At 38.8% G+C, this 16,798-nt stretch overlaps 1 protein-coding gene across 2 annotated transcripts in view; it reads right to left on the bottom strand.

Moving 5' to 3' along the window:
- Window positions 1-1,093: 1,093 nt before the first annotated feature.
- The window catches only part of TES (testin LIM domain protein), a 28,709-nt gene continuing 13,004 nt past the window's right edge, over window positions 1,094-16,798 (bottom strand). For both annotated transcript variants that reach the window (XM_040596052.1, XM_040596051.1), the window contains exons 3-7: window positions 9,513-9,765; window positions 8,002-8,337; window positions 4,448-4,663; window positions 3,741-3,899; window positions 1,094-2,546 (exon numbers count right to left, since the gene is read on the bottom strand). In XM_040596052.1, the coding sequence (XP_040451986.1) occupies window positions 2,355-2,546; window positions 3,741-3,899; window positions 4,448-4,663; window positions 8,002-8,337; window positions 9,513-9,765 (1,156 nt within the window). In that variant the 3' untranslated portion in view covers window positions 1,094-2,354. The remainder of the gene's footprint in view (window positions 2,547-3,740; window positions 3,900-4,447; window positions 4,664-8,001; window positions 8,338-9,512; window positions 9,766-16,798) is intronic.

Here is a 16,798-nt window from a genome sequence, read left to right as displayed (position 1 = left end):
CCAGTTAGGTCTGGCATGCTCTTTGGCACCCTTAGCTGCACCTTCAGTGCTTAAGCTGCACCCCACGTCTGTTTAATCCTTACTGTTAATAGTTCTACTGTATAACTCTACTTGTTCTTCACAGACGGTTGCTAAAATCAGAACTCTACCCTGAAAACCTCAAACATTGAGTCATAACAACCTATGCTGTCACAGTAGCCACGTAAAATGCGACACAGAACATAAAGCGAAGACAGACAGAAAGTTACATCCCAAAAGTAAATTTAAGGTTTTCCTTTTTACACATGCCAATAGTGACAAAGCCAAACTTGCTTTCTGCTGTGAATCTTTCTTCATTTGGTGCTTAATGTTTGAAGAGTTAAAATCGCTCTGGCAGTGGTATGATAAATAGAGCTAGCTAAGTGCCTCTTCAGACTGTTTCTTCCAGCCAGTTAACTCTGAAAAATATACTGTTATAATGAGTGCTTATAAGGTTTTCTTCAACAACATTCTACTTTTAAGCACAGAACTTCAACTGCTGTACTTTGAGTTCAAAATTGCATCTGTAATGTACTTTTATTACAGAAATACACAAAAGCTTCCAGCTTCTGTTCTTAGCTTACTAAGATAATAGATCCAAAGGGACCTCCCTGACAAAACAGCCAAAAAATACGAAAAAAAAAAAGCCTCAACACTTAACTGCCAATATTTTTATTATGGCAGTGACAGCATAAAATCTCCTTAATGCTTGTTCTCAAGCTCCAGTACCTTACACCTGTGCCTTATTTTTGCAGTACTCTATTTCCTCAGCACATTAGCTTACCTGTGTGAATTCAAAACCTCCTGTGCTAGATCTTAAAATATAAATGAGAACCATAGTTTGTGTGACCAAAAAGCAAATCCACACTAATTTCTGAAGTTGTATATTTCTTGGAACAAGATCCATTGTTTTGCAGCTATAAGCACTTTACAGTAATACAGGACTTCAGCTTTGGCATTATTAAATAAAACAAAACAAAAAAGCAACAACCCAAACTCAAGAAGTATGGAAACATTTCCTCTCCTCCTCACCCCCCCTCAAGGAGATTCAACAAGAACAGAACTAATAGACAACTTAAGTGAACAACATTAAATTTTATTTAGAAGTGTTATAATACAGCCACCATCAAAGCTAAGAGCTGAACACAAGACTTGCATAGATTTTTGTTATTTTTTTTTTTTTAAGGTCAAAGACTCCTCATTTGGTGTTGTTTGGCTTAAAGATAACTAACAAGTTTTGGTGCAGATCTGTAATTCTTGGGGAGGGGGGAAAGAAAGCACCACACATTTGGTTTATCTAGTACGCAAAGCTAATAGCTGTGATTGCCTGCTGGCCCCCCAATCCCCCCCTACTGGAAGTTTTCTCAGAAAGACTTTGCGCTTTGGTTAAGAACTTACAAATTAAAAGCACAATGTATGATCGTTTTGCAGAATTACATTCTTGGAAATGTATACAGTATGGTGTGCCACATCCCTCTGATAGAAGGCACAATTTATGAAAAGAACATTTATGAAAAAAAAAAAGTGAGTTCTGAAAGGCTAAGAGCGACACCCACCAATCGTGGTGGATTTTTTATTTTTGTTTAAGTCCGAGCAAGACCTCCCCCTTATTTTCTGCCACTCTGCCCCAAATATCTGTAAAGTAGCTTCAATATTCATAAACTGAAAGCTTTTCCAGACATGAACAAAGAAACACACACCAGCCAACACAGTTTTCTATTGCTATGGTCACTTTACAAACTATACGTGAGTAGTCACTATCCCCCCTCAAGAACCTGTGTGTCAACAAGCAAATAATTACAGGCAACCTTTTTTTTAAGCTTCTTTCTCCCTGCATACTTGAGGACTAGTGAACAAAGTTGTATGTGGCAGTAAAGCTGGTCATTTTGGGTAAAGTGCTCGATGAAAGCAGGGAAACTACAAGAACGATAAATTAGCAAAACCAAAAGTGGAAGTGTTACGTTTATCATACAAAACAAATAAAATTGGAGCATTTTCACATTTTCTTCTTCCATTAGACAAGACACAGCAAAAAGATCCTTCACGGTGAAGAGCTCCTTTAAAGTAGATATAGTTCATAACACAGTTTTCTTACATTTCTGGGATACAGAGTTATTTGACTTTAGACTCAGGAACAATGTTCCAAAAAAGAAAGTATTATTACAGCTAAGAAACAGAGGTTACATAGCAAGTTTTAGTAATTAAAAAAAAAAATCTTTGGGAAAATGGTATTTAATACTTTCAATAACTTTAAATGCCCTGATACTATATATTTTACAGTAGAAATGCAAGAGCCTTTGGAACACAGCAATGCTTGATTCTGCGTGAATCTTCTCTTAAGACACCATCTTTTTCTTACATTCCACTGAGCAAAAGACCATCCCTTCTACCGGCATGAACTTTTGGCCAATTAGACACTTGCTGCAACAGGAACACAAGAAGCATTCCGGCGTAGCATGCCAGTTGAAGTTGTTGTATGTCACACGCTGAACTTCTGGATCTATAGCATTATGACAGCCTTGGCAGACCTGTTTAGAAACAAGACAAAAGTTAAATGAGGCACACACATCCTATACAAGTCCAATAAAAGCTAGAATTCTTAAAATGTTTTTGGATGAGACAGGTGTTAAAAAAAGCCTTTGAAATAACTCTCCAGCTTTTGATTTTCCTTTATTTTCAAAGCAGAGTTTCCAAACAGAATGCAGCTGAGGACAACACAAAATAATAAAACACACACAAGAAGTTAGTAGACAGTTATGATGATTAGGATTTCCCAATGCCGAAATAATGATAAAAGCTTGTTGTGCCAAACAGCACAGATCTTCATGTATTAACCCCTATACTACAGATTAGTTACAAATCTTCCTGTGCATTGGCAGCTGTAAAGCAATGCCAAAGGATTAAAGGTTACCAGAAAGTCTTGGATGTAATTTATCTTAAAATCTGGTTGTCAAAAAATTAACATTTATATTTAAAGGAAGTTAATGTTTTAAGAGAAAGAAAAGCCTCTCCAAAAGATAATTCCTCACACCAACCTCAGAGGATTATTAACTGCCAGCTAGAGATAATAATTTTCCCCTCCATTAACTACATGAATAGTCTAGATGCACATTAGATCAAACTCCGAACTAACAGCCAATTAATTGGTAGATATGAATGGACCTTCATCTCTGATTAGAGTCCCTAGCGTAATTAGGAATCAAGAACTACCAGCCTTCCCCAAATCTCTAGCTTTATCCCATCAGTCACCGTCCTTTATAACTCATGTGGTTAGAAATACAAAGAAAGCACCTAGATTGCAGTTGCCTACAGGCTTTTAGCCCACTAGCTGAAGTTGAATCCCACTGGTCACAATGAACTATGATTGACACAAACTACATGTTTAGCAGCATTACTATCTTCACCTACTTTACTCCTCCTGTTACAAAATCCTGCTTCACCACTGGCAAAGATATTTTCAAAACAGCCTCCTCCCACCAGTGGCTTTTGTTCCAAGTTTATAAAAGCAGACAAGTATTTAGTAGATTCAAAGTGGTTTTTTCAAAGGGGAAAAAAAGATAATTGACTTAAGCCTAAGCTTACATTCCACTTGTACTCTTCAGATACATCTACGGAGCTTGAAACTCGTATGTTCTCCCAATGTGGGAGTACATATGAGTTTCAAGCTCCGTAGATGTATGTTCCCTTCTTTCACAAGGCCAACACACATGTAAGGGTCTTACCGCAGCACGGTTCTTCACATAGCAGGGTTTGCAGACTGGCTTGTCATTTACCATTACATAGATTTCCCCAGCCAAAACACAATCACAGTCAAAACAGCAGAAGTGTTTCAGATGCCAGCTTTGACCTTCCGCTTGTGTGTATTCATTGCTGAATATTAGCTGTAAGTAAGATACAAACAAATATTGATATAGTCATTTGAATAGTACTCCTTTCAATAAAGCCTCAGGATGCCTTGTAATTTCCAAGGGGCTCCTCATGATTCCACCATTTCAAGTGATTTCAACAACAAAAACAAAAGGCATTCACTTATTTGACCGTTTCCCAAAAGTCCCCATTTTTTTTTATGAAGAGCCCATAGACGCCACAGGCTCCAGGCAGGCTGCTTGCTCGCTGTGTGTCACACAAGGTGTGCTTTGGCAAGGTCCTCCACAAACAGCTATGTAACTGGGACTTCATAGAAGAATTTGTACTCTTGTATTACATCTTATGTCCCTGCAGACCACACAAACTGCCCATCAAATCCAAAGCAAAACTATGGATCTTTCTCAAAGTTGAGTGCCCGTATCAGTTTGAGTTCCTTGCAACTATGATCAGCTAAAACTGGTGAAAGCACATCATGTCCCTACACCGAAATACTTTACTAAGTCATATTCACTTCTCATGGGAGCAAATGTGTGCTAAAACAAAGGTCTGGTATATTTCCTACCTCATCACATCCAGCACAGCGGGGTTTTTCACTATCACAATAATGTCTTCCACAGTACAGGTTACCATTCTTCCAGAAATAGATCATATCTACTAGAAGTTCACTGCAGGTGCAACAGACAAAACAAGCTGGGTGCCACAGTTTGTCATATCCAGCACGTTCTGCGTAGACAGCTGGGTCACCTTCTTTCATGTTCAGTTTGCAGCGATAGCAGGACTGGAAAGAGGTTATTGCCAAATTAAATAAGTCTTTGAAGATGTCTATTTAAAGCAATTACATATTACTGACATATTTAATTCCACCTTCCCAGACCAAAATTAAAGCATTAGTTTACCCTCCCGTGATCAGACAGTAGTGTGACATGATGCCACAGTACAGGTTTAACTAAGCAGTTCAAGATGATGCACATTCTACTGACATTGCACTAGTGTTACTAAATGGATTATTGTATTTCGCCATATTCACCTTCTTGCAGCTACAGTCCATTCTTAGAAAAAAAAAACCAGGCAATTAAAACGGGATGTTATGTTCTATAAGCCTTACATACTGAAGAAAAAGGAGCCTCCATCAAAGCTAACCAACTACACTATGACTAGAACAAATGACAAGAAAACAGCTGTCCTTATAGGTCGTGAGAAGATCAAGTCGTATCTGTACCACTGGTGAGGAAAAAAAAAAAATAATTTGTGAATATTTCAAATTCATTCTGTTTAAAGCTGTGTTCTAGAGATGCTAGTCACTCATGGCTGTTGTCCAATAGTCCATGATTAACAATCTTGGAATTGGGAGTGTGATTATGGAAAAGGGACTACAAAGTTTATGAACACAGCTACACTACTAGTCAATTTCAAAAAAGTTAACAGTCCGTCTTCTGTCCTACATCTGCTTACAGGCAGGGTTTTCTCATCAAGTCAAAAAACACAGGTTGTTTAGGTTACTGAAATAAGAATTTTTATGTACACTTTAACCACCAGTTTGGCATTTCCTGTACTCCAGCGGACTGGGCTGAACTTCCTGGGAAGGTTTATGCTATGATTTACATCACTACAAGCCCAGCCATAAATGGCTTTTCTAACTTGGCGTGTGTGTGTGTATATACACATAAAAAATTAAAATAAATGGAAAAATAAAATATAAAGTGTCTCAGCTGTAAGGCGTATTGATCAGATCCCCGTATTTGTTTCAGACAAGCGATTTCAAAGTATACAAAGGAAGACATCAAAAGGGGAAGAAGCACAGCATGAAAGGGGAACTAGTGAAAGGGGAAGTGTAAATACGTATGTATATAAAGCTTCTTGACTCTTCTTTCTACTTCAGACCTCACACTCCAAGAGAAGCCAATTGGAAGGTTTAGTAGTTGCATGGACCCAGATGAGAGCAAGCCGATTCATTTACCTATCATTTGTAACATCCCCGGCCTAGGTGGTTGAAAGGTGCATAAAGAGATTTGCTTCTTTACAACATTAAAATATGCTGAATATCCATTTTTCTGTTATTCAGCTTTCAGTCATGGTGAAACAGATATATATTTTTTTTAAACAGAGGCAATTATTACATGTATATTTACATTAATAGCTGAGAGCTGGTTGGTTGTGTTTTGTTGATTTTTTGAAATCATGTTTAAAGGAATTGCAATCCATTCCTACAATGAAATACAATTTTTCAAGACATTCTATTTACTACAGCTATGGGAATATATGCTTTCAGATTCAGTCTGAACAAAAACGTACAAGAAAATATGGAGAGCAAAGATGCAGAACTAATAGAAAAAAGCATAGACAAGGATGACAATTCTTCTGCAAGGCATTTAAGAGCTCTTCTTTGTATTGGTTTATTTTGAACTGTTAAAAAAAAAAAAAGATGTTGAGATAATGTTATAGCACATAACTAAGACTAAGTCACGTTGCAGAAATCAGACAAAAAAAATTGCTTCAAAATAATCTCTCTAAATGCTGATTATTTAGCCCAGGGTAAACTCAGTACCTGACAACAGATAAGCAACTCAAATATTCACTTACACTATTAAACACTTCTAAGCCTCCTAAATCACAGCCCACAGTGGTGAGGTATGCCTGGCCTAAACAGTAGGAGGTATATTCAGGTGCTCAAGTAAGAAAAGTTTTGAAGCAATAAATAGGTGTAATGTATAAACAAAACACCTGTTGATGCAATTGCTCAAGAGGACAGAGAGCATCAAGCCCTTGACTTAACGTAGTCCAGGCCAGCTGGCCAGCAGGGTACAATGCAAGGTATGTATTTCTGTAGGTCCATCTTGAGGAGACAAGTGAAGAATTGCTCCGGTGAAACTAAAGTAACCCAGCAGAAGAGGCTGCATGAATGCAGAATGACAGCAACTTAATCCACAACAAAATAATGTTTTAGTATCTTAGAATCTCCACGACAAGATAATGGCAAAAATAACTGAATAATTAAATTTAAAAAGTAGCTACAGGTAATCAAATGGCACAGCATATGGCTATTTATGGTAGGTGCGCATGTTCAAAGCTAAAGTGTTAATTTTATATTCCATATTAATTACGCTAGAAGAAATACACTGTCAGTTTAAAAAACACAAAGACACACCAAGAAGTACACCACACACCCCAATAACACCGAAAGCTATATTCTACAGCCATGTTAGCAAATAACTTTATCTCCATCTAGAACTCATATTAATTTTCTGTATGTAATCTGGACACAATTTTGTGATTCATACGTATGATTGCAATACAGCTAGAAATCAAGTTATAGGAGCTTTTGCAATTCTGAAGTGAAGGTCTACCTTCACTAAATTAGCCTAATGTTACTTCAGTAATCCTACCCCTATTTTGTATTCATAATTGGTAGCAGAGACATGCACAGAAGTAGTTAGCAAAATATGTCAGAAATACTGTATTATGGCTACAGTTTAGAAACATCAAGGAAAACTGGGTAATTTTACACACCTTTTTTTTTGTTGAGCTATTACAAGGCACAAATCAGATGCCAGAGGAAAAAATACATCAAAAATAAAACTGATCTGATTATGAAAAGAAGGCTAGTCAAAACAGCTGTTACACCGTTTGGTTTGATGGACATGGGAGGGAGAAGTGTTACTTTAAAGTTAAATGAAACTAAGAAATAATAAACAATTTGTCAAGCGATTAATTTTGGTGCTCTTCCAAGAGAGGAGAAAACAGGATTCTAAAATTAAACTCTTCAAGAGGAGAAAAGCATAGCAATTAGTCTGTAGGACTACAGAAGTTTCTTGATTATTATTCTGCAAGAGCCACCCTACTATACTGTATCTCCAAGCTAATCTCCAAGCTAAGGTGTTTTTGCAATGAGGATGGAAAGGTCACCTAGGAAGTTAATTGCTGCAATGTCCTAAATATGGTCAGAAACGAGGGTTCTGTGCAGGCATTCACAACATTTTCCAGTTCCCCTTCTTTCTTTCCCTCCCCAGATTTTCACTATTCCAAGTTAACAAAAGAGTTAACTGGGTTAAAACAACCAAAGAGAGCACATGGATGACAATGTACCTTCTTATTTTAACTTTCCTTTCTTATACTTACATACTGAGATGCCTTCTGATCTGGAGACTTGCCTTCCATCACTCCTACAGCAGCTGAAGTGCCTCTGTCACCATTGTTCAAGTTATCCTTGTCAGTGCCTCTCTTTTCCACCTCACCGGGGAGCTTGACATCTCCTACGCCAAGTGCCTCGTTTTTGTACTTCGTCACAAACTGTTCCATCTGCTTAACTTCATTGGGGGAGAGCTCATGGCATTTTGAAGGATCCTGATCATGAGCAGGCAGCTGCTTAGCCAACTGCTTCTTCCTGTACTGTGCGCCTTCTGAGCCAGCAACAGGCTGCTTCTCCTTCGGTAGCATCTGCATATACTGTCTAGCCTGAACCAGGAGGAATTAGATATCAGATGCCATTTCAACTATAGACCCATCCTTTTAAGAAAACACATGACTAAAATAATCTCTACTGTTGTTAGCGACAGTAAAATTTGTCAAAACAAGGTTCTTTCCATAAATATTAAGCTTCTGAAACACAGTAGATGGAGATAAAATACGGCAGCTGCATTAATTGGCTTATTCCCAGAGTAAAAGACAGGCTTCTTTTTAAGCCTTTTACAACATGCAGAACAGAGTTATTCCTTCTCAGAGTAAGTAACATTTACACAGCACCTTGTGTCTTCAAAGCTATCTAAAACTGCTGATTGTCAGTATAGCTTTAAAAATGTAGAAGCTGAATTAGTCTGCCTGGGGCACACAGCCCGTTGCATAAATAATTCTAGCTAAATAAAGAAAAAAAAAAAAAGTGCTCCAGTTTTAAAAAAGCAAGGACAAGCCTAAAAATCAAAGTGCTAGCTGAATGTTAAGTAACAGTTGATCTAGATGCACAAAGTTTGATTAAATCACTGAAAAAGGGTATTTTGAGAGGTAGGTCAGAGGTAACGCAATTGTGGCATGGATCACAAGATACTGCAGTAGAGCAAATTAGCAATCAAAGTTTGAGAAGTGAAGCAAAATGTTCAGAAGGCTATCTACCATCTCATACTTCAGCTGAAAACATACTGGAAGAAAGCTGCTTTTTTAGATGTCAACACTAACCTTGTTCTTACCATATACAGTAAAAGCTATATGGAAGACCGAGTGTTCCCTTTAACGTTAAACAACAACATACATTGTTGCGGGGTTGTTTTGTTGTGGGTTTGGTTTTTGTTTTGTGGGTTTTTTTTTAAATTATTTTTCCTTTTAAGCCCACACTCCATGCAAATTTTTCAAGTTTACTAAAATAAGGCAGGTTAGAGAAACTGGACTCCAGGGGGTTAGCAGATAACACTTAATCCTATCTATTAAAAACCACCTCTCCCTGGTTCTCAAGAAGTTCCATAGACAAGCATCCACATCTGCAAGATGACAGAGGCAAGACTCATCGAACAGGCACCACATTTTCAGTTTTGAGGAAGAAAAGATCACAACAAGCAAATTTATCCTTCTGGTAAGCTCTGCTTCCTCTATCTTCCATCAACTCCTGCCTTGAACATGAAGAAAGAGTGAGTTGGACTTACAAGCGTCTGATTCTGAACAGGAGGAGCCCACTCATAAGTCACAGTATTGATGGATATGTTCTTCTTGGCTGGCACTGGATTAGTCAGTATCATTACATTGCGTTTATACATGGGAATGCCATCATTCTTCAGCTTTGCAATAAGGGTTGTGTATTTTGTATCTTCAAATAGTTTCCCAACTTTCCGATCTTCCTCATTGCTTGTGAGGACATCATGCTCTTCCTGACCACATTTGCAGTTGCGGCATATTTTTCTGAAATTTATGGAAATAGCAACAAAGTTACAGTCTCAGCTGAAAATTACATCCCACAACAGCTGCACACCTAGTAACATCATCACTGGGAACTCAAAACCTTGTTATGCTTTGGTTATGGAGTATAGAGTTAATTCTGCAGTATGTCAAGCACCTCTTTAGCACATTCTTCATTTCTCCTGTTGTATTATTTATATTCTTTGTTCACAGAGACTGTGATCAGATGGATATCTGTCAACTACACTAATGCATTTTGAATATGATGCTATATCATTCCTTCAGTTGCATCTCAGTACTGATCACACACATACATGTCCACTATCATCCCACTTGCCAGATTTATTATGGTTACCCACCCATGAGTTCACTTAAATGCATCAACATGTTCCCTCCAGCAATCATTTATTTGGGCTTTTAGTTTTTTAGGTTCTCTTTATATACTCAAAAACACGCATACTATACTATTTTCTTCGTATGCATTTCACTGCATGCATGATCATGCGGTTAACCCAGGGTTGCTATCAAGTAGAAACAAATACTTCCTAGAAAGGAAAAAAAACCACATACAGCCATATATACAGTGCAATTGCACCAAGTTCTGTTCAAAGTTCAGCATTTAAAAGAGAAGATGAAAGAAAAGCCAAATGCTTACACAGACAAGACCTTTCAAACAGCTCTGAACCAAGTCAGAGGTATTCTGGCACACGCTGTACAAAGAATTTTCACAGATAACATCCTTAAAAGGTAGAAGGCTTTACTTAGATATAAATGGTATTCTTCCATACGCAACACATTTGAACTTCTTTGATTATGGGATATTAGAGAGTAATTTATTACCTTAAGCATAATTAAACAATTCACATATAATAAACAGAACCTTGGATTATACAAGATATTTTCCTATTTATTAATGGCTTCCCCAGAGCTTCAGTTCAAAGCACAGTCAGCCACAGTACATGGAAATTAGTGAAGCTGGATGTTAACTGAAGGTTCTTATTATACCAAGAAAACAGGTCAACTTTCTGGATCTCTAGAGTTTAAAGAAAAGTAGTATTTTACTTCATTATTGATTCTTCACATAGTGAATAGTGAAAAATCACTACCTATAAAATGCTTTTCAACCCTGTTTGCCAAAACCACATCAAACTAATATTGTTCTGCATCTTATTTTCTAAAGTCTTGAAGGCAAGATACATAACTCTGAAGGCACCTAACAGTCAAGACAGAACAGACAAGAACATGCCATGACTAGAGCAGGCCCATTAGGTGATGGGAAAGGAGGAAAGGAGGAGGACCTGCGTACAACTGGTTACGTGAAGTGACACACAGCCAGCACCAAAGATACGCACCACATACGTACATCACTTTATGATGTGGGGTACTATCACTTCAGCATGTGATGGATGCTGCCCTGCTCATGCGATTATACAACTGCAAGTTGTGTTAACTGAAGTTAAGTCCACTCCACATGAAAATAGCTAACACTGCAACAGAAATAAGCCACTGAGAAAATAACAAGCAAAATAAGAACGTTAAGCAGAACCAACTCCACTTTGCAACCCATAAAAACCTAAAGAAATCAGTAATTGAAGTTTAGGCTGTCTGACAGCTTGCATGACTTCCAACTCATCTCCACAACAGCAAAGATGCACAGAATTTCAAAGCTGGTACTCAACTGGATACCTAGCAAACACTACACTCTGCAGTCTCCCAGCTTACCAAAACATTCAGGCATGAAGTAGCATTACCTATTACACCTAAATGCTGTACTATGCACCTCAAGCACTTGTAACAAAATTTTGCAAGATCCTCAGCATCAGTCTGTATGAGTCCTTTACCTAGCCAACACTTAAGATACTATTTAATAAAGAAATTTATATTCACTTTGCTCATCTTAAGGCATACATATGATTATACCTTATGATCAACTCTCAATCACGTCTTCTTTGACATCTGAGGTGACAAAAATCAGACCTTACATTTTACAGGTTTAACTCATTACTACATCATGACCATCATGCAGCTATGTGTCTCACAGCACACATGCAACTCAAATTCAAGCAGTTAGTCCAGCTGAGTAATAGCTTACCAGATACTATTGCTAACAACTTAAGCTGAGAAAGTGAAGAAAGTAAGCCTCAGTTTTAGTCTTGCCTCTTGATGGGATGTGATCCCATAACATTGGTGAATGAACTGATATTCTTGGTTAACCTGTACAGACTCATTTAAGTACGGCCTTGCAATCCAGAACTACTCCATTTGCAAGACAGATCTCAGTAAATACAATTCATATTGTCGTTCTGTCTGCATGGTCACAGCAGCAGTGTGACAGTTTGTGCAGTTCCCCCCACTTTGTACATCACCCAGGTGTGCTGAAGCAGCATTGACAGCCTGCAGAGACAAGATCGTCCTTTTTTTTTGCTCTCACTACCTCACAAAATTGCATAACTATTTTCTAGTAGTATTCTCTCAGGATGCAAAAGAGCTTTGAGTTTCTGTTTCCAACTAGGAGAACACCAACTCATTTGTTTTTAATCATCCTCAGTCCCACCTTGAAGGCTTAGTACGTTTCACTAAGTTTGGTACCCATGAGAGATTTCCTGTTGTCCTGATAACTACATGAACAGATAGCTGAAAAGTGAAAACATACAATTTGTCCTCAGGTCCCACTGAAAACCAGCACTACTGTGATACTTATCTCCTCCCACCCCAGACTTAAATTAAGAATTTGATAGTGTACACTTCAGTCTAATGTGGTCTCCCTGCTCTTTCAAGGTAAGTGAATGACCCTTTGCCTACCTGGAGTTTGCAAGGAGCTGTTACAGAGGCTACGTTACAAAATTACAAGTGTAGTGGTCCTGACATTAGAGCTTGTGGATAATTAAGTCTCCAAATGCAGGAGAAAACAATCCAGAAATTATGTGAAGAATGTTGAGTCACAACTGATGTCAGCATCTCTCAGTAAGAAGGAAAATCCCCTAAGCTGTTGCTATTTCCCCTGCTCCCCAAAGATCCCTTAGATCTCAGCCACATGAAGGTATCTATGCACTGATAACAACCGAAAAAAAGTTTCCTGTCTTGATTTATAAACCCTTTCCTTGAAAAATTTCCAGTCCTAAAAGATACCCAGTTGACATTTACATACATAACTCTTCCTGCATAGTACCGTTCACAATTTATTCATGCCTTCTTCCACAAAGTTGCTATATCAGAGACCTGTTCATTAATCACTCTCCCTTCTCCAGAGGGAATATGGCCAATTACTTCTACTTAGAATAGATCAGCCAGTCATTTCTTTGACTAGAACACAGCTATCTTACGAATCAACTTCATCCTGTTGCCTAAAACTTAAGAGTTCACAAGTCCATCTGATAACTGATGCTGAATTTTTATTTTTGGTGTTAAAGCAAATACCTTACATATGCCAGGAAAACCAGTGGCTATTATATAAAAAAAGTTAAGTCTATACATAAACACATATCTCCTTTGGCTCTTATCAATAAGACAGGCAGTGAGAATTTCTTGTTCTATCTGCATTCTCAGAAAGGTTTTCCCTTCACTTGAGGATATTCAGCACGATCTCTACTAAAGGGGGTATTAGCCTGCTTACGTGTTCACAGCTCTCAGGACTGTCTCAAGACAGCAAAGGAGAAAAATATTCCTCCAGTCAAATCTCAGCAATTTGGGAAGCTTTTCCCATTCAAAACATGGAAGATAGGGAAGAAGCTTCAAAATTTGTGGAATTAGAAGTTGCATATTACTGTAAAAGGCAGATCCAGTAGACTATGCCTTGGTTCCACATTTTGGGTGGGTAGAAAGAGGAAGAACAAAGGTAAATAGATTCCACCCTCTTTCCCAAGCTGGTGAATTCCTGCATCCTGGATGTTCACTGGCAGCAAGGATGAAACACTTCTAGCTCCTTCTCCAAAACCAAGTGTCAGCCATCCTCCTACTTTTCTGTGGTTTGGTGTATGGAGAAGAAATATAATTCTGATCATGACCCCTCCTACGCTGGCTTTGCAGTGGCTCCTGGCACCAGAAGGTAGCAGCTGCAAGAGAAGGCTTCAACAAACACCTGGCAAGTCCCGGCTTGTGCCCTCCATGCAGAAAGACCAACTTCTTTCTATGATTCCTTTCATTATATTTTCTCGCTAATAATGCGGCTATAGCAACTGCAAATGCTTTGAGCTGTCAGCTGTAGTATCAGAAAACATTAAAGTCCACTTAGAGCTCTCCCTGCCTTCCAGGGATTGTATTTGTGCAGAGAAGGCAGATGCTGGAAAAGGTCGTTCCCAAGCTTAAGGTTCTTGCCTCCAGAAGCTTTTTAATATCTTGGCAAGCCACACCAGAGACAATTACTACTTTCTGGTATACACACGACCAAGATAAATCAGAACCTTCCCTCCTGCTTTCAGCAATTTCTGACTCCTGTCCCACACTTCCCTCTAGTGGGAAACACTAACCCAAAAGCAAACCCGCATCCGAGTAGCGATCCCTTACAGCCAGCCTGTCCTGCGGGCTCTGCGGAAACCGTTTTGAACTCTGAAAGGAGTTGTAACACCTGAATTGAAAAGACCCCACCTGTTGCTACACTTGGAAGAAAGCATGTTTCTGAGGACAATTTTAAAAGCGAAAGCTATTAACCTACTGAGATAAAGCAGGTGATTGTTCACCCTTCAGCTGCCATTGTAGACTGCGGCTCTCATTGTATTAACTTTGTGTTCAGCTTGCAACACCGAGGCTTTTAGAATTTCAAAATTTAGGAACAAACTTTATTAAGGACTTTGTTTACCACCAGTTCTGTTCTAGCCTAAATTAACAGTTCTGCACCTATATAACCATCCCACACACTGTGCCAGGAATTATAGCAAAGTGAAGAACACTTGCCACTCCAGAAGAAACATTTTCCAAATGCTTCCAGTACAGAGGAGAATGCGGTAGTAACTCTGCAAAGCCCTGCTACTAGATAGGTATACTTTGATTATATTTTTTTTTTCATGCACTTTCCAATCTGTCCCCTCAAGGGCAGAGCTGAGGCTCTTTTGTACAGAAAGAAGTTAACACCTTAGCTCTCCAAGGTACAACTGAGATTTCATTTATCAGACCGAGAATTGCTGAATCTCCTCAGCTGCCCCCAGGAGAGGGCAGTCCTCACACAGACCACAGCAAGGACAGCAGCCTGCAAGCACAACTGCTGCCTGGCTTACTGTACTGGCTCCCTCTTATTTTTTGGACTCTGCCCCCACCTCAGCAAGTTAACTGGGGGTGGGCAAGAAGCTGGGAGAAGGCACAGCAGAGTCAGGTTTGCCAGAGGATACTCCATACCGTATAACGTCATGCTCAGCGTAAGGCAGGGGCAGAGGGTGAAGAAGGCAGGGTTGCTGACAGCCGACGTGGGCACTGCCTGGAGACTGGCTGGCCATGGGTCTGCTAGCGGGAGATGGCGAGTGATTGCCTTTGCATCACTCGCTCCCCCCTAATGCCTGCCTCCATCTATTAAACTGACTTTATTTCAGCCCGTGAGTTTTCTCACTCCTGTTTTTCCCTTTTCACTGCCCTACCCTGCTGTGAGGGGACAGGGAGTGAGCAGCTCTGTGGGCGCTTGGCTCCTGGCTGAGGTCAACCCACAACAGTTTTCTCCCCGCGCCCACCCCCACCCACCCAAACATCTAACAGTTTAACTACAATCCCTACTTCAACACCTGTCTTTTACAGATGACTAATAGTGAAAATTAGTGATTAAACTTCAAATAATTTTGATCATTCATGTTATAAAGACAATATTCTGTCTACTTGTGCTACAGTTTGCTTCTGCTTAAATTAGTTTGATTTTAAGGCTAACATGACTAAGTGAACAGGTATTTGGGGATAAGTCCCTTTCTGTTCAAGCGGTGGACTCAAATCAATCCCTGTATCATGCAAAGCATATTAATATCTTTTTTTTTCTTTGAAAACTGCTTACACAAAACTGATTTCAGACTTCAGATTCACACTGTTGCTGTTCACAGTAGCAGCTCTCCTAGAAAAACAGCGTTTTTCTAACCCATTCTTCAATTGCCTCAATAGCTAACTTTTCAGCTCTTTCAGAGGTATGTGCCACATTGGGTCTAACACCTCAATGATGCTTCTCAGACTGCTTCCAGGTACCCTATTTACCAGGTCTACCCCATATAGATTAGATTTCCAAATTAAAACCAGTGACTATTTAGTTATCCTTATGCCTTTTTCTTACTTGCTTTTTAATCCACTGCTGTCTACAAGCTCTTGCTTTCTAGAAGAGATGCTGCTCTGACAAGCTATGTATTCAGGACCTGGCACAATGAGCCCTACCCACAGAGGCACTGTGAAATGTGCATAAAGAAGAAACACATGCAAAACCCTCCAAATACACACACAGAAGCATACACATTCTAACTTGTGTTAGAATCATGCTATTATGTGACTAAATTGCTTTAGAAATTTTCTTCCTTTTCATCCCAAATTCTTCTCGGTTAAAGAATAAGCTAGTAATTACAAAGTCTAACAATGGGAACTAAGAAAAGAGAGGACAAAAAGGAAGAGTTCAAAAAAGTTAACTGGACTAATCTTTGGTGGTTTTTTTTCCTTCCTCACTTGTGATTTCCCCATCTATCACACTGACTATGAACAACAAGCTTTCAAGTAGAAAGTGACATAATTTCTCATCTAGCCATGGATAAGCAGTGCTGTTTACTCCTGCATTTTTTTTATTCTGTCTTATTGAATTACCTACACACATTAACTGTACAGTTTTATTTTACCAGTACCTCTACACAAGTCCCCTTTGTGACTGAGTGCATATTAAAAGTCTTCCATAAACTAATAATTTAATTTTTTTTTACCTTTGGATGATCATGTTTATTTATTAGTGTATCACTGCTTCCTGCTCCATGCCATTATTTGTAACTTATCTCTATAGCTACATATTACAGACACATAACCAAGAAGCTACATCCTCATCGGCTGTGGTCTGTTTGGTTTTCTTCTAAACTGAGTCTCAGCTACAAGTCAAATT

The sequence above is a fragment of the Falco naumanni genome, chromosome 5 (genome assembly GCF_017639655.2).
Source record: "Falco naumanni isolate bFalNau1 chromosome 5, bFalNau1.pat, whole genome shotgun sequence".
Classification (NCBI taxonomy): Eukaryota; Metazoa; Chordata; class Aves; order Falconiformes; family Falconidae; genus Falco; species Falco naumanni.
Note: the sequence above shows the minus strand (reverse complement) of the source record. Positions and strands in the feature narration are given on the sequence as shown.